Source organism: Triturus cristatus, chromosome 4_1, assembly GCF_964204655.1.
Source record: "Triturus cristatus chromosome 4_1, aTriCri1.1, whole genome shotgun sequence".
NCBI lineage: Eukaryota > Metazoa > Chordata > Amphibia > Caudata > Salamandridae > Triturus > Triturus cristatus.
The window spans coordinates 132,330,070-132,348,904 of NC_140585.1; the positions used below are offsets into that span (position 1 = coordinate 132,330,070).

An 18,835-nucleotide genomic window follows, 5' to 3' on the forward strand; every position below is an offset into this window, starting at 1 on the left:
TAAACACCAGCACAACACCAAAGTATCACACAGAACAACATCAGCATCACTCTCACACATCAGTATCAATAAACAGCATCACAGCATCACTCAGCAACACCTCAACATCACTAAACGCCACCTCAGCATCATTCTGCAACACATCGGCACCAGCACAGCACAACATCATCAATGCACCACTAACAGTGCAGCACCAAAATGGCAAAAGCACAGCGCCACCTCAGCTACAGTGCACCAACACCAACACCTCAACATTAACATAGCACATCACAACACAGCACCACCTCAGCATCAGCGCTGCTCCACATCAGCATCACTACAACACCAACAGTGCAGCACCACATCAGCATAGCCATACCACAGCAGCAATTCAGCACCAACAAAGCACAACTTCAACATAAGTGATGCACTACATCAGCATAAACTGAAACAACATCAACACAAAGCCAGCTCAACATTACAAAGCAACACAGCTGCACAGCAGCCACACTGCTCTACAACATAGCTTAAAACAATGGCCAAACCAAAACATCTGGCTAATCACTTATAAGGTCCCAAAGGCGAGTGTTATAGGCTATGTCAATGCTTGTCTATTTTCTCTTCCGTCATATATCCTGCATCTTGCTCTCTTTCTCTCAATTAGTTTCATGTACATCACTCAAATTCACTATTGCTTTATCAGCATGGCACAAGGCGGGGGTAGACGCAGTTTGATGGAAGTCCCCCCACTATTTTTCAGAAAAGGGACTCAGTTCCACCTTGCTCCTTAAGCATGTGACTAAGAGGTGTTACTTTGTGCCCCAGCACTGCAGTTTCTTGCATCTGATAACACTGGCCTCCGAGTGTTTGTAACTCTCAGTCCCACCAGCAGTGTCCCCTTTGTTTGTATGAATGGCGCAAGAGAGGAACAGAGAACTTGACAAAATTAACTCTTCTATTGCTTTATGCACTGTAAATGTGTAGCACTTTGAGGCGGTATAAAGAACAACATCAGGAAACAAAAACAAATTAACAGCACATTATATTTATTTGCTAAAAATTGTTTTAAAATGTAATTTCCAATTTCCACATATCTGTTTAAAAATATTTATACCTTCAGTCAATTCCAAGATTAGTTACAAAATGATAGTGAGAAACATACGATGCTTAAAAAGTAAAACCAAAATGTTCTTTTTACGTTATTTTATGTTTCTTGTTATTTGTATATAAAATATGCAGTCAACCATTTATGTGAGAATTATTATAAGGGCCTGACATCACCACATGTGACATTGTGGTTTACATATGATATTTGTCCCCCTCACTATTTTCCTTACAACCTCTACCCTGTTTATTGGCATGACATTAGTCTATATGTATTGAAAATAAATATATAAATGTACAGATATTCAAGCCGTTTTTCTGGTGGTGTCGCACATTCACAAGTATATGGCTGCTTCTTCTGTCTATTTTTGGTGAATACAAATCCCTTGCCATTCCCCCGCCTTATATTTCACTCTTTCTTTCATTTTTCTCCCTCTTTCTTTGTCTCTCTCACTCTCTGTCTCTCTCTCCCCCTAGCTCCCATACACTCCAGTTAGTTTCATGAATGTCACTGCCACCTTTGGCATTCATACGACAAATCCTTTTGAACATTTGAGAATAAGGGACAACCAGTGTGGAAGAGGAGTTACTGGGTGTGCATATGATTATCTCAGCAATTATATGCTTTTGATGTGTTGTACAGCTATTTCACCACATTCTTCAAACGGAAACTGCTGCTGGTTAAAGTGGCTTAATTCTGGTGAAAAGTAGAGTTCGGCAAGTCACAAACTGCATGGGAAGAGCCAAGCCGCAGCTGAGCTAAGGGTCACATTTAGTTATAAGGCCTAAAGCACAAGCTTATCCATCAACCAATAACCATGTGTAAATGATGCAGCAAACGTTATGTAAAAACAAGATTTATGCGATTTCAGATTAAAAATAGGTTATTTCTTGAGCACATGTGCATCACTTTAGTTCATTACATATATGGCAGCAGCATTTGTTAATAGTAATATATACAATTTACCAATTACGTTTCCATATCCAGAGCCCTGACAACATGAGGGAACCAACAGATGACAATTTGGCAACTGCACTGTATTTATGCTGCCAATATTTTTGTATGTGGGACAGTCTTATAGCGTTAAATTACATGAAAGTGAATTTAGTATGTGTAAAATGTCAAAATGTTTTTTTTAACAAGGCTAAACGGGAGGTAAGGCAGCATACTATACTTACTTCACTGAAAAAACTAAAGGTTACAGGGACGTCATAGTTAAAAAAATTTAATTTAAAAAAAAAAAAACCCTTCAAAATTCACTGAAAAAAACAAAAGTTATAGGGATGTTATAGTTCGATTCAGATTTCACAAGCAAAAAACCATAGAAATTCAGCTGTAATAGATATCTGACCTAGCAACATCTTACACCCCTGCAATGCACTGCTTATGACCACACTTTTTAATTACATCACTAATGGCATGGTCAGTAACATCACTGATGACATCGCTAATTACATCTTAAATGGCATCACTGATATATATCTCACTCTGTATATTTATAGTTAAGCACCCATAGGACTATGGAATTGAACCCACTAAACTCTCTTTTACAAGTAAAATATGACAACAGCTTAAGCAGCTCCTACTTAGTTCACCTGCGGAGTAGCTCCATAGACTGCCTTTGCTAGAATTTTAGCACTGTACGTTCTTCCACGGTCTTAGAGGAACAGCCTAGCATATTATGATAAAAACAATAAAAAACTGAGTTTGTTCGAGACATAACAAGAGTGACATTCTGGATATGATCTTTGCAGGAGCGTTTCAACAAAAATCAAACCCTCAAATATCTGATCACCCACCCTTCATGGTGCTCATAAGTTTATGAGAAGTTCTTTGTACTGGGCTCCTCCATTTCACAATAATTCCTATCAATAACTTTGCCGTCATGCACTGAAACTGTCCTTTAACCAGGTAGGATTTGGAGGAATGATTCTCTGTAAATAGGAAACTCATAAAACATATTTACATACAATTAATCTAACCACAAATCATTTACAGAGCAGTGAGCCAAGATCCAGCTCGATGATGAACACCTCTGGGGAAGTGCCACTATGATGGGTGCATTTACAGATGCATGTGATGATGGACATATGCATCACTTCTTCCGCGTCAGTGCTAGGGGAGTAAATGTTGTGCACTGCAAGCATCAACCAAGACAGCTCGCATTTTGGTACTTTCCCATTTCAGGCTTTTGGACACTGTTCTCTGGTCTCTGTCACAGCAGCATCAATGTTGTATGAAATGACCAAACATCACAATCAGCTGTGAATGTTCGCCAGTGCGCTGTTGAGAAATCAGTTCTTCTTGCAGGGACTCAGTCTGGGTGTGTTAAGTTTATAGGTTTTATCACTAATCCCTCAAGTTTACTGAAAATACCGTTGTTAGTCCCAGTACTATTCAGTGTTGCTTTTACACATTGCATGATGAGGTGTGCTTGGATGTTTTTCTTTGTCTCTCTTCTTCACCAAATAAAAACCACCATTGTTTCTTTTCCTTTAGTCCACATTGTGCTAGTCTCCCAATGTGTTTCATGGTATATCATGTTGTTTTGCTATGTGTACAAAAGTGAAACATCACTGGGAACAAAATTTTTATAATTCTGCAAATATCGATATCTGTTTTTCTTCTATCTTGCTAGTCGGATCTATCATCTGGTATTTGAATGCCCACAATAATTGTAATTATATATTTTTCTGCAACTCATTCATGTCACAATAAGTGCACTTTTTTGCTCCTGTCTATGTCCTCAGAGGGTCTATATTATTGTTAATGTTCTTAAATTCCTTCTGGATTCGTTGCACCTCTAGAATTATTTCTGTGCGAGTTAAATAAAGGTGTGTGCTCGCTGAGGGCTGTGTGTGATTGAAAATTTACAAAAAGCTCTTCACACTTTCAGTGTACTTCTGTGTTTTCCCCCCGTGTGTTCACTGATGACTTTGGAGATCTGATAAGTGACAAAAGCACTTCCGACATTCCATGCAATGATATAGTTTTTCCTCTGTGTGTATTCGCTGATGTATCCATAGGTTTAATAACTGACAAAAGAAATTCACACATTTACTGCACCTGAAAGGCTTTTCCTGTGTGTGATTGCTGATGAATCCTTAATGTTGACAAGTCACTAAACTTACTTCCACATTCATTGTAATTAGGGCTGCCGGTTTTATGGTATTTATTTTTTTGCCATTTCCGTCTGTATTTATCCATATTTATTTTGGCAAAAATAAGCTGAGATTAGTATATTTCCACATTTATTTAACCGATAAATATGCACTCATGCTTGGATGTCTGCCAGGTTTCAGTGCTGTAAACACCAGCAGAAGACAAATCAGTGCACTTATGTGAAAATATGCATGTTTCAGTATCATCCTTGTTCCAATCTACTGCTGTTAAAGCCTCTTCACTAAAATTCCTTTCTTTTCTAACCCCCTTATCTATCAATTCACACATCTATTGGCCTGGCAGTCATAGCAGACAGTATTTAGAAGTACTCAAAAAACAACCCAATTTCTGTTTTTATCCATATTTAAAAATAAATACAGACAAGAAAATGAATGTTTTCTGTCTGTATTTATCTGTAAAAACCAGTAAAAAAAGAAAAGAGGGAGCCTTAATTGTAATGGTATGGGTTAGCCTCTGTGTGCGTTCACTGATGTCTTTCTAGACTTGATAATCAAAAAAGCCTCTTCACACATTCACTGCACCTGAATGTTTTTTTTCCCTTGTGTTTATTTCTTGATGTCTTTGTAGGTCAGATAAGTGACTAAAGCTCTTGACATTCAGTGCAATTGAATGGATTTACCCATGTGTGTGTTGTTTGATGCTCTTATAGGTGTGCAGATTGACTTAAGCTCCTCACACATTCACTGCACTTGAATGGATTTTCTCCTGTGTGCGTTCGCTGATAATTCTTTACTGCTGATGAGTCACTAAAACTACTGCCACATTCACAACAATGGTAGGGGTTTTCCCCAGTGTGTGTGCACTGATGTTTTTTTAGGGCTGATAAGTAACTAAAGCTCTTCATACATTCACTGCACCTAAATGGCTTTTCTCGTGTGTGTGTTCGCTGATGCTCTTTTAAGTGACCCGAGTGAATAAAGCTCTTCAAACATTCAGTACACTTGAACGGCTTTTCCCCTGTGTGTGCTCGCTGATGAATCCTTAATGATGAAGAGTCAATAAAAGCTCTGCCACATTCACTGCAATAATATGGTTTTTCCCCTGTGTGTGTTCGCTGATGTCTTTGTAGGTTTGATAAGTGACTAAAGCTCTTCATACATTCACTGCACTTGAATGGCTTTTCCCCTGTGTGTGTTCGCTGATGAATCCTTAAGGATGACGAGTCAATAAAAGCACTGCCGCATTCACTGCAATGGTAGGGCTTTTCTCCGGTGTGTCTCTGCTGATGTTTTTGTAGGTGTGAAAGCTGACTAAAGCTCTTTGCACATTCACTGCACTTGAATGGTTTTTCCCCTGTGTGTGTTCGCTGATGTATTTGTAGCTGCGATAAGTGTCTAAAGTACTTTGCACATTCAGTGCACTTGAATGGTTTTTCACCTGTGTGTGTTCGTTGATGATTCCTTAATGTTGAGGAACGACGAAAACTACTTCCACATTCGTTGCAATTGTATGGTTTTTCCCCATTGTGTGTTTGATGATGTACTTGTAGGTTTGCTAATCGACTAAATGTCTTTACACATTCACTGCACTTAAATGGCTTTTCCCCTGTGTGTGTTCGCTGATGACTTTGTAGGTTTGATGAATATCTAAAGCTACTTCCACATTCACTGCACTTGAATGGTTTTTCCCCTGTGTGGGTTCGCTGGTGGCTTTGGAGCTGTGATGACTGACTAAAGCACTTTGCACATTCACTGCACTTGAATGGTTTTTCTCCTGTGTGTGTTCGCTGATGAATCCTGAGACTTGAGGAATCACTAAAACTACTTCCACATTCATTGCAACGGTATGTTTTTTCCCCTGTGTGTGTTCGCTGATGTCTTTGTAGTTCTGATAACCAACTAAAGCTCTTAACACATTCACTGCACTTGAATGGTTTATCTCCTGTGTGCGTTTGCTGATGAAGCTTTAGTGGTGATGACAAACTAAAGCTATTGTTGCATGTGTGTGAATCTTCTCTCTTGGTTTGTGTGTTTGGGTCGGGTATGTATTTGTCTACATCCCAAGATTGTGTTTCCTGAAGGGCCAACATGGCTGATAAAGCACTTGTGTTATTCTCACACTCCCTGTGTGTGTTTGGTATTTTGCACGTTTGATTTCTGAATTTAACAATAACGTGCAATAGCCACCAAATACTTACCACACTCATAATATGTATAAGGTTTCTTTATAGGTGATTGTGTCTTTAGATTGGACTATGGCTATGCACGCTTGCGGGTAAAGATTTATCTTCGTTTTAGCCGGTGCAAATTGGGACAGTCTGTTGTATTGTAGATAGCAGAACTCCTCCTTTTGTAACAATTAGGTTATCTGGCTCCACGCAGTTTCTCTGGTTGCTGTGGGTTAGCCACAAAGAGTTTACAATACACCTAGACCGCTTAATGATGGTCTGGTATTGCTTTAGAAAACAGAGTACTGTGGTAACCAAATCCTACCAATCCCATGGTGAAGGCTGGTGTTGGACACCAGTTTATATAGGCGGTGGTTTGCCAGTTTTCTTGTCTAAATTTTCTAGAAGTAATTTCTTAGTCTTATGGCGTGCAGCTCAGACTCTTACATCGAATGAACTGCCCTGGACTGCTATTTCATGGATTGCCAGTTTATGTGCATGTTCCTCTGTTGCCAACTGCATCGATGTTTTCCTGAATACTGGAACTCGTTGTTTCTGCTATGTTTGCAGAGGTACAGCATTAGCTTCATTATTCATAATCATTTCATGCATTCAAGGCTTTTCTGTTGGATGTAAAGATATTTAGAATTACTAAATGTAAACATAAAGGGATATGAGTTCACAATGTTTAACTGATTGTAAAAGACATCTCTTCTTTAACGTCTTTGAAACTTAGCAAGGAATATTTCAACATACATAGATATTTAACTAAAAGTTCTGTTGCTCATGTTACATCGCATTAACTTCAGAAAAGGAGGTGATTTACCAGTGTTAACAGAGTAACTTGGTTAGGAAGGGTGTTCACAAAGCACCCACATGCTCGAGGTACAGCTTTAGGTAGATGCACATGGACAAGATTTCATTTAAACAAGAACAGATTGTGGTAAAATAGAGGGATCAGGGTGGTCTGCTGTTAAATCAGTAACTCTTCTGGAAGTTTATAACAAAGGTAACTCTTCAGAAAGTATAGAACAAAAGTAACTCCATTCACAAACGTCTTCTCAAAGCTTTCCTGTTCACATTGGATCAGCTCAAATGACAACTCCTGTCTTTACCTTGCTGTTCATTAAATCGCCGGTTACATTTGGAACAGATTTTCTGGTTTAAGCATTTCTGGTTTCATCTAACCTGGGAGATTGGAGCATTATTGTGAGTTGAGGTGGATTTGCTAATGCCACAATATCGGTCTATCTAACTGAAATAGTGCAGCTTACAGGGCCTGGTTCTGGCCCTGAAAGACAACTTGAAAAAGCAAGTGTTTAGTTCTTCATAGTACATAAAGTTCTGTAAGATGCAGCTCCTTCCAGTGCTTTTCGTGAAACAGAATAAGGGGTTCATTGTAATGCCCATCCATTACACATGCAGATAAGTAAAATACATATTGATTCATATCATTTAATAGTCACTGATATCGGTCATTTCGTTCTTATAGAGAATCTATCACAACCAATAATTTATCTGATATATCCCTGCAACAGATGTGTGCATATTAATCTTTTTTCACCCTTTTTCTACCTTTACATGGTATCTGACTTAATGTTGTCCGTTTGGGGCCTAGGATGCTACTTTGTGACTAAATGGGCATTTGGAAGAGGAGGTGTTCGTTGTCCACAGGTGATGCACCATTTCTACCTTTCCATATTTCTTATATTGGCGTTTACCTCATTTCCTGTCCTTCAGCTCCCCTACTCCCCTCTGTCAGTGCACTCACTCTGCAGGGTTCAGCAGAAGTCTGATAGTCAAGAGGCCATGGTCTTCGCTTCTTCTACAACACTTGTTGTAGACAAAGGGCCTGGTTTAGAGTTTGCTGGACAAGTTATTGCCTCAAAACAAGACAGATGTCCCGCCTGCCTTTTTACAAGGATATAATGCACTTTTAATATGGCGGACAGGATATCTGTCACTTTTGCGACAGAATAAACTATTCTCTGAAATCTACATCAGTCCCTTGGTGTACACTGTGGCCTTGAAAGATCCTATAGTTTGTGGGTCTCTCACTGCTTAAGGCCACCGCCATTCAGGACTTATGTTAGCTCTGCCTTGTGCAAATCTTCCTTCCAGGCAGGACTTCTGTCAGCTGTGCCTTGTGCAGATCTTTCTTCAAGGCACGGGCTTCTTTTCTCAATGATCAGTTCAAAGGTCGGGTGAGGCAGAACTGCTCTAGGGTATCTGCTTTGTTGGAATTCAACTGGTCAAACCACAGAGCTCAAGCTGTGAGATGAAGAGGAATTTGGATTTTCTGAGCTCTATGGAAGATTGAGACAGTCCTACTGCATCCACCATTTACTACAAGACTCTGGGAGTTGAAGCTACAAGTATTGCTCCAAGGTACAATTCGACCACTGTATCTGAATAGATCCTGGGAAACTGCATCTAAAGAATAAAGCCTGTAACATGGCAGAAAGCTTTTCAAGAACTTCAAGGTAAATGAACTTTCTCTATCCGTCGTACACGAAGACAGTAATCCTTGCTAAAATCTACCCTTTTAGGACAAGGTCATGCAACACCGTCATATTGTGTTGCATGACGCTGGGTAGTTCTCATCCAAAATAGGGCCCTTCACAAATTGCTGACATTTTCTTACACCCCTGGACAGCCATGCCAACACACAGACCAACTACACACCCTCCACAGATTACCAATCTATTTTACAGAACTTGGTAGTCCAATCCTGGATAAAACATAGCATGTTTGTTAGAAAAGCTGCCCCTATTAGAATAATGACATAATGGACACAGAGCACACAATGCAATAACATGGGCCAGGTACTAAGAGAACCGGAGGCAAACAATGCAATAACACTTGTCAGGTACAAGAAGAATCTAAGGCAAACAATGCAATACCACAGGCCCGGTACTAAGAGAATCTGATGCAAACAATGTAATATAAAGTGCAGAGGCTAGCTCTGTATTTCAAAGGTAAAGAATGGACTCAACAACACGTTGTGGTATATTTACATAGTTTAAGCCAACAAGGTTTCTGCTCCTCTATACTGTTGGTCTTAAGGACTCTATTGGGATGGTCATTATGTGAGACTTGGCACTAGTTCACTGGGCAGATATATCATAAAAAAGGATGCCACTGCTTAGAGCCCAAATGGGTTCTTTGGATACCAGGCACTGAAATTCCAGATCTGAGCTCTTCTGTGAAATGATATCTGTCACACACTCTTCCGTTGTCACCTCAGTGAAACAGGCAGGATTCAACAATAAGCTAAACCAGAAGACCTTTCTTGAATTGTCAACCAGTTTCCAATCAGCAAGGCACCTTTTTTAGGTCTCACCTACGCAGTGCGCATGCACTGCTTAGGAGACCTTTAACCGTCGTGCAGCTCTTTTTACAAAGCACATACTCGTGCTTGTGGCGGCAGGAGTGCGCAGCCACGCGCCACAAGCACGAGTCTGTGCTTTGTAAAAAGAGCAGACTCACGCGTCCCCGCACACAGCTTTCCGTCATGGCTCATTAAGCGCTAGCGGCACCCTAACAGCACGCGATCACTTTTGAGCGCACCACTCGCGTGCCAATGCTTGTTTTTTTTACATGTAGTGTGAGGCGCTGTCTATCCCTAGCACGAGCTTCAACGTTCCTCTCCCTCCCCCACCACAGAGTGCGACTCGCAGCCACGCGTCTTCCGCAACTCCCAGGCTTGTTTAATCAAAAGCATTTTCTTTTAAAATGTATTGGGATGCTATGAAAGGGCATCCAGTCGTAAACAGTCTACATATGCCTGCACCACCCGGTCCATTGTGAACATCGTCTGCTTGAATACGCCCAGTTGCACTGTGGTGTCCATTGTCATTGTGACCGATCTGCCCACACAAAAATGGTACATCCATTGTGAATGCCGCTGATCTGCCAACACCTGCACAGCCATGTCCATCATGATTGTAAACCCTGCCGATCTGCCCACACTGCCCGTTACAGCCCAGAGCTGTAGTCTGTGGCCTCTTCGTATGATGATGAAAATTACGATCCCACCGATGCACCCTAGTAAACGGCATTAACCTATTGTCACATGAATGCATAACCTACTGGTGACACTGGTCTACGGCCAGATGGTCTATTTGGAGCTGGCATGCATAGCTGATAACTTTTTAACTGAGTGCTCATCGCAAGTATGTCCTACCATATGCAGGAATCTTCCACTTTAGAGATCAATCACTACAAACAGCAAAACCTGAACATTTCCAGATGCAAACTAAACCTACATCTTTAGCCCTAGTGGACTGTAGTGAAACAAAACTGTGTTTTATCCAAGTTTCCATGAGCTCTTTCAATACCCCTTCGGACATGATCCAATCTTTTTGTGGTATTTTTGATAAGGAGTTGATTCGCAGTGCTTCAAATATGTGATTACATTTGCAGGAAACCAGATTTTATTTTAGTTGTTTGCTGTTTCCTCTCATGAGACACATCTGTTGCGGAAAAAATAGTTTCAGTTGAACGTCATCTGCAGTGTTGGTTTTTGCTCATATGTTTATTTCAGATTTCTGCTTTTGTGTCGGCGTTCAAACATGCATTTGATATATGGTATGAATATTGCTGTGTAAAGCATATTTCTATTTGTGTTAGATGGTGTAGCAAAATATATTTAGAATTATTTTGGAAACTCACTAAAAAGCAGTCCTTCGGAAATATAAGACAACAGCTCTTTAGGAGTGGTACATTCAACAAAAGTAATATCTGACTCCAAAGGAAGTTGATCTGCATAGCTGTTTTTTTAAATAGATAGTTTTAGGTATTATTCTATGTATTAACACCGTTGTTTTTTTTTTTATGATATATTTTTGGTTTACAGGAATAAGTTTCTAAATCATTTGATTTGCTGTGACTCGCTGCCGCTGCACTGTTGTCTGTAGTGTTGTGCTGTTTGTTACTGCTAAAGGAATCTGGCGAGCGGTGTACACCCTTTGTATGTGGACATGAGGTCGAACGTCCCAAGCTGAGTACCACCTTAGGACATTGCCATTTTTAGGTCTCGCCTGAGACAGCGCTTTAGCGCTGCTCTCGCGAGAGCTTTTGTAAATGGGGGATCTGGAAGTGCAAACGAGTGCATTCAGGCCTCCAAATACAGTGCATGTGCGCCGGCCGGGCTCGCGCACCGTTTGGAGGCCTGAAAGCACTCGTTTGCTTTCACTTTCACGGGCCACACGGCCGCTTTGATGTTTGATCGCGATCACTTTCACACAGTGCATGTGCTCTGGGCGCGTGCACCATTTGGCAGCCTGCGTGTACATTTCGCGGGCGCTTTGATGTTCTCAGTGAGACGCGCGGCTACTGCGAACATTAAAGCGCCCGCGAAATGTACACGCCATTTGCCACCCCCTCCCTTATCCCACTTCCTGCTTGTCTTGTTTGACAGGCATCTTCACTTGCTTTTTCGAGTACCCTTGAAGGGAGTGATGCAACGTGTTGATAAAGTAACTTCTTGCGTAACTCGTGCTAGCACTGGCCTCCATCTGCCATAGGTCCCTTTGATGGTACTAAAGTGGTATTTTTCCAACACATTACGGCGTTGGTTTAGGCTTTTCATTCATTGATTCAGTCCAGCTCTGGTCTCCAGCTATGCATGCTACTTACACTAACAAGCATTTGCAATGCAATAGGTCTCGCAGTTACACGAGTTAAAGCTATTGGCATTGTAAATGACAATGCCAATAGGCATTGTTATTTGCAATGTCAATAGCTCAAACTCGCGTAAATGCGAGACCTAATGCATTGCAAATGCTTGTTGTATTTTTCCTTTCTTGATACTCTTGTTTTCATTTCTTAGTGTAACGCCCTGAACGTCTCAGGATCGTTTAACAGACACGATAATGAGGACGCAACCACTTGTGAAGGGTTAGTTATTTTAATGAAGGCAAAAATAATACAAAGAATAAACAAAAGTTATAGTCACTGGAATCCTCCAGGCTAAGTACGTTACCAGCCCACCGCACGGATGGTCCTAACCGTCCTCTGCATATACGCCGATCCCGGCGTATGCCAACAGAGGGCAGAAATGAAATGGCCGACAATGCCAATCGGTAGGCTGTGAGGGGCACGAAGAGTGTTGGGGAGAATCGAGGAGTCAGGGAAACACCCAGCCGGGGTCTCTACCTGAAGGGAGCAGCCGCTCAACCTCTTCCTCAGACTGCACCAGGACGCGGAGTCCTCTCCTGGTGATGCGTCACCGATACCCCAATCAAAAAGCAAGAAGACTGAACTGAGAGCAGCCGCTCGATCGATCCTGTGGACTTCTGAGTCTGTAACGCGGCAAACACCTCCTGGTGTGCGTTACAGCTGGCAGTCCCTGTATCTCTGGTCGGGCTGGGAGTTACGACTCCAACCAGCAAAAGCGCCACTGCGCTTTGACTCAGCCGAGTCAAAAAGCGAAGCTCAATGGTTGACCGGTAGAGCTTCCGGGTCCTTCACAGGTGACGATGGGGCAAGACACGGCCCAGGGAGTAACGACTCGACCTACCTCCGTTCTTGCCTTACTGGAGCACCACTCCGGAACACTGCTCTTCACGAAGCAGGTACGTCGGTGTAAACACAATATCCGACAGCGTTGTACCTCCCGGTTCCTCCCTTTATAGGGCGTGTTTTCCTTGAGTTATGTAACAGCTCTCCTGTTTACATAAGGGCGTGTTTTCCTTGAGTTATGTAACAGCTCTCCTGTTTACATAAGGGCGTGTTTTCCTTGAGTTATGTAACAGCTCTCCTGTTTACATAAGGGCGTGTTTTCCTTGAGTTATGTAACCGCTCTCCTGTTTACATAACCTCTCAACCGCTAAGCATCCTGGGAGATGTAGTCCGTTTTCGCTGGTTACCGTTTTCTTCCCCTCGCATGACAGGAATTCTTGACACTTAGCTTTGATCTACTGAGACATAGGCGGGTAATTCACAAAATCCTAGGATCTAATGAAGATGGTTCTGCTAGTAACATGCATGTGGGGCCAATAACTTCAACTTGCTTGCCGTATGGGGACGGATGCCCTTTGTTTTGGGTTTCAATGCTGGTAAATGACGTACGTTTTTAAACTACTTCACTAAAATCCAGGGCAATCCTCAGCAGCAACTTTCTGGCTTGTAGAACGAATGGTAGAGATGCCTATGCCTGGAAAAAAGTGATTTCAGTATCAGAACTGGCTATGAAAATGTGATTCCCCTTCCCCTTACCTTTGTAGTCAGGCTCTGCAGCAATAAATTATACTTTATGTGAACTCTGCTGACTCCCTTTCTTTTCCCCGTTTTTAAAGGGCATTCTCTGACTAAAGTTTCTCAGGCAGTGTTGTGGATACGCATGTTTCTCACCTCATGACACGTCCCCATTTCTCTGAGAAAAGCTTGAATATGATGCATTTAGCTATAGTGGCCAAGGTATTTGAAATTGTAAAATGCAAGTCAAGGTTTGCAGTTGTTCCACAAACTTTGCTACAAGGTCCCTATCAATGTCTCCTCACGCCACTTCAAGACGGTCTATGGTGGGACCCTGCGTTGGTGCCCGCTGCTCTCCAGCCCAATTTCGGGTCTTCCAGCCTTGCAGGTGGGCTCACTGATCAGCTTGATACCGGTAAAGCTTGCTGTCAGATTCAAGATTTGCTGCTTGCTTTTCTACTATCTGCGATTCAAAGCATCAAAAGAGAGCTCAGCTGATCCCCCACTGAGGAGCAGAGCAGGAGGACAGCAGCACCTCCTACGAAGCACCACTGAACCATGACTTTGCCTTCTTGTCGGATCACTCACTGCCACTCCAATACCAAATGAACTTTGAAAGCAGAATTAGCAAGTCTGTCTAGAAAGAAAACTTCCCGATCCCATCCCCCCACCCCCCAAACTAAGAAGAAGGAGAAGGAAGCCAGTACAGGTTATGCCCTCCCTATCAAAAAAGGGAAACCGCAGGCTCCCTCAACACCAACTGCTCCATTCTGTGACCAGCGGGTACAGGATCCTTAGAGCCGCGGTGCACTCTGGTCCATAATGCCCTCATCAAGTCCTCGTTTTCATTCCATGGCTGAGGTCGGAGCTGTTGCCCTTGCACTGCTCGCTTCCGGTTGTACCTCGTAAACAGCACTTGCACTGCAGCGCTGCACTGCCCTGTCCGGCTCTCATTGCTGTGTCATTAGTCCTGGGGCCATTGTCCCCGTGGACCAGCAGCCCTTACACTGTAGCCTGCACTGCCCTTGTCCAGTTCTCATTGCTGTGTCATTAGTCCTGGGGCCATTGTCCCTGTGGACCAGCAGCCCTTGCACTGCAGCGCTGCACTGCCCTTGTCCGGTTTTCATTGCTGTGTTATTAGTCCTGGGGCCATTGTCCATGTGGACCAGCAGGCCTTGCACTGCAGCGCTGCACCGCCCTTGTCCGGTTCTCATTGCTGTGTCATTAGTCCTGGGGCCATTGTCCCTGTGGACCAGCAGCCCTTGCACTGCAGCGCTGCACCGCCCTTGTCCGGTTTTCATTGCTGTCTTATTAGTCCTGGGGCCATTGTCTCTGTGGACCAGCAGCCCTTGCACTGCAGCGCTGCACTGCCCTTGTCCGGTTTTCATTGCTGTGTTATTAGTCCTGGGGCCATTGTCCCTGTGGACCAGCAGCCCTTGCACTGCAGCGCTGCACCGCCCTTGTCCAGTTTTCATTGCTGTGTTATTAGTCCTGGGGCCATTGTCCCTGTGGACCAGCAGCCCTTGCACTGCAGCGCTGCACCGCCCTTGTCTGGTTTTCATTGCTGTGTTATTAGTCCTGGGGCCATTGTCCCTGTGGACCCGCAGCCCTTGCACTGCAGCGCTGCACTGCCCTTGTCCGGTTTTCATTGCTGTGTTATTAGTCCTGGGGCCATTGTCCCTGTGGACCAGCAGCCCTTGCACTGCAGCACTGCACCGCTCTTGTCCGGTTTTCATTGCTGTGTTATTAGTCCTGGGGCCATTGTCCCTGTGGACCAGCAGCCCTTGCACTGCAGCGCTGCACCGCCCTTGTCCGGTTTTCATTGCTGTGTTATTAGTCCTGGGGCCATTGTCCCTGTGGACCAGCAGCCCTTGCACTGCAGTGCTGCACTGCCCTTGTCCGGTATTCATTGGTGTGTCATTAGTCCTGGGGCCACTGTCCCTGTGGACCAGATGCTTTCTCGTCAAGGGAGAAGATGGGCTCCGCCATTGCTAGGTAATTCGGACAATGTATGCCTTTATTTACAACATTAACGGGTAAACAGTTGAAATGAAGATATGCACCAAAGCTCCTACCCGAGTCTGCGGTAGAGGTTGAACCGTAGTTGTTACACCCAGCTCTAGTGAGTGCAAAACGGAATATAGCAACATCCCTCCATGGGCTCTGATGCATCTGCCCCTTGCCTGACATGACCAGGGGTCCCAGTTATAGTGAACTATGTGGAGGTTTAGGATGAGGGTCAGTACATACCCCTTCAAGGGAACAATGCCCGTGTTGTGTCTTCGGGATCTGCCTCAAATACCTGTTAGTCCCTCTTCGCTTGGTGATGGGCAGGTAGCTATTCTCCTCTATAGTTGGATGGATGCATTTTGGGATCTTCCATATTCAGGATCTCTGTAGTTAAGGGAGAAATAAAAGCACCCATGATTGTAAGAATTGCTGCTAATTGGGAGGGATGAAAAGCTCTAAGTATGACAGAGTGCAAACAAATGGTGCACTCACTGCACAGCCTATTCCTGAGCGACTTTTCCCACCGCTAATAGCAAGCGATCAAATTGAGAAAAGCTCTAGGGACTAACAAAGGTAAACTTGAGGTTCCCGAGCCTTCACAAACCACTGGCAGTGGCTCCCTCACTGAAGCCCCCCATAGCAGATCATTGGCGAGAGGCTTCATGACTAGCGTCTGTATGTTTGTGATCCCGGCGCTGCACCCGCTGCAGAATAACATACTGCATTGAACTGCATAGAGAGTGTAGGATGAATTTGGGCTAATGTTTTTACTGTGTTTGCTGTAAACTTCGCCTTTGAAGAGATTTTCTTTTAACTCCCTACATTTAACAGCAAAAATTATGTTCTCATTTAAATTATTTACTTCCTCTTAAAAGAAAATAATTCCGATTGTTGCCATAGAAGCGCTAAGCAAGCCTCAGTGTCTGCCTTGCCTCTGTGTCTATATTACCTCTTATCCAGGTGCATAGGGAGCTTGCACAGACTCTCTGCTGGCAATGTTCTTCTTGCTTCCAGAATCTGGGAAAATATCCAAGACTTATGCAGGGGATGTTGCTGTATTCCTTTATTATGCTGGGCTTGCGTAGACTGCAAACAGCCTTGATACGCCCTCGCACACTTTACTTCTGTGCCTATTTTACGTTGGCCCCTTCAGGTATTTTATATTGACCCCATTTTTAGGTCTCGCCTACGCAGCGCGCATGCGCTCCGTAGGAGACCTTTAGCCGTCGTACAGATCTCGTGGTGGCATACAGCTTGCGGGAGTGCGCAGCGGCGCACCACAAGCATGAGTATGTGCTTTGAAAAAGAGCTCTCCCCAGCGCGCACGCACCATTCGCGGGTGCACCCCTCTCTCCCGCTGCAGACTGCATGCCTTTTAAAAAAAAAAATTTTACTTTTACTTTCAGCGCGAGGCGCGCGCACTTGTCGCTCCGAGCTTTCGTTTCAACCCTCTCACTCTCATCCTCTATTTCTTTCGTCACTGCGTATGTCTTCTTCCTGTCTCTTTCTCTCTGTCATTCCTCTTATCTGTCATTCTCTCCGCCTCGGTCTCTCTCACTTCCTTTTCTCTGACCACTTTCAAATCTCTCTCTTTTTCTTTCTCTCTCTCTAGCTCTCTTTGCTCGTACTTCCTCTTTTCCTCTCACACTTGCTCTACTGAAGCTGTTTCCTATGGAAAGACTGTCATGGGACTTGAGGTGTCGGGATAGTAAATCTGACACACTGTGGAAATCTCTACTTATACATTTAAAGGAGGGATCACTAGTTTTGGTTTGTCCCAGGTCACTTGGCCCTTTGATAGTAGGAATAGGCAGATGCATAATCTGAGAGGATTCTGAGTCGTAAGAGATGTATTTGAGCACAGTTGGAGGAGACAGGTTGTCCTCAGCTATGCACACATTTATTCTCTCTGTTTATTGTTACTGACGTATTTTGCAATCCGTGAGTGGAGGGTGGGAAGTGTCTTGTCACTATCTTTCTCCTATGCGAAATGTCATATAAGCCAGTGAATTGATTTTATTCCATGTTGGGAAAACTTAAAGGAAATAAAAACATATGGCTTTCTTCCAAAAATATATTTGTGCTGTAAAATTCTCCTTTAGAGGTAATAACCTTTAAGCCTGTTTTAAGGCATGGGCGGGCGTCTTGGCCAATTGCCGAAGGCCCCATCTTTTAAGGCCCACCCTGTTAAAGTGATCAAAACAGAAGACTATCTCTCGCTCTTTCTTGTTCTCTCTCTTTTTGTGTACCATCATCCCCTTACCCCTTCTGACTCGTCCTTTCTCTACCCATCCCACAATTCTCAACCTCTCTATCCACCTCTTTCTCTACCTCACCTACAGCTTGCTCTATCATCCATTTTCCTGTCTTGCTAACTGTTCTTTACCTCTCTACTTTCTGTCTGCCTCCCATTAGCTTACTCTTAGCTCCTGTTTGTTTTGCCTCTCTACCTCCCACCTCTACTCACATTTCCCTCCTTCATCTCTCCCTCTTCCTCTCTTGTTGTAAGTTAACTCTCTTTACGTGACCAGAGACTAAATCCCTGCCCTTCTCTCTAACTTACTTCTCTACATACCACACTCTGTGACTAGCTGTCACTTCTCTATACCATGCGTACAAATAGGAGCTCTAGAGGGAAGAAAACCAGGTCGCCCTCCACTTAACAATCAATCGAAAAACATAGAGACCTGGTTTACAAGGCACCTTTGTTTTTAAACAAACAATTTCAAATGGAGGTGAGGATTCATAAAATGTAAATGCCATAATGAGGTAGTCACCAACCGTTCTTATGCCTTCATTAGAAACTAAAACTGTTTTTACAGATTGCAGTCACCACTTTTTTTATATCACCATACAAAAGGCATTATAAAAAGAGCAGAAAGATTCAGAAGAGTTCAAGAGAATTCTCCCAAAAATTGTGAAGAGACAAGATGACCCTTCACGTGCGCACCATCAAACGAGCTCACTGGTTGGTACTCACCAGTTATGCCCACTTTTATCATCATTGGTCTCGGAAAATAAATGTGGTGTCCAAATCAAAAGAAAAGAGTATAGAATCGGTGCTGTGAAGTGAAGAGATCACATCCCACGATGCGACACTGTGTAGTTAAAATTGAAAGTGCACATTACTCAGAGCCAACTTTATTATTCAACCGTGCACTCATTCAAATTAAAAGCGGTTGCTTATCATGCAGAAAGTTTCTTACTGCGCCAACATGTTTCATTGCCACATTAATTTTAGGGCAAATTCT

General features: G+C 43.2%; 1 protein-coding gene across 1 annotated transcript in view; it reads right to left on the reverse strand.

The window, feature by feature from the left end:
* Window positions 1-925: 925 nt before the first annotated feature.
* The window catches only part of LOC146847658 (uncharacterized), a 30,037-nt gene continuing 12,127 nt past the window's right edge, over window positions 926-18,835 (reverse strand). The window contains exon 2 of the mRNA XM_085651787.1: window positions 926-6,997. Within this exon, the coding sequence (XP_085507913.1) occupies window positions 4,911-6,413 (1,503 nt within the window). The 5' untranslated portion in view covers window positions 6,414-6,997 and the 3' untranslated portion in view covers window positions 926-4,910. The remainder of the gene's footprint in view (window positions 6,998-18,835) is intronic.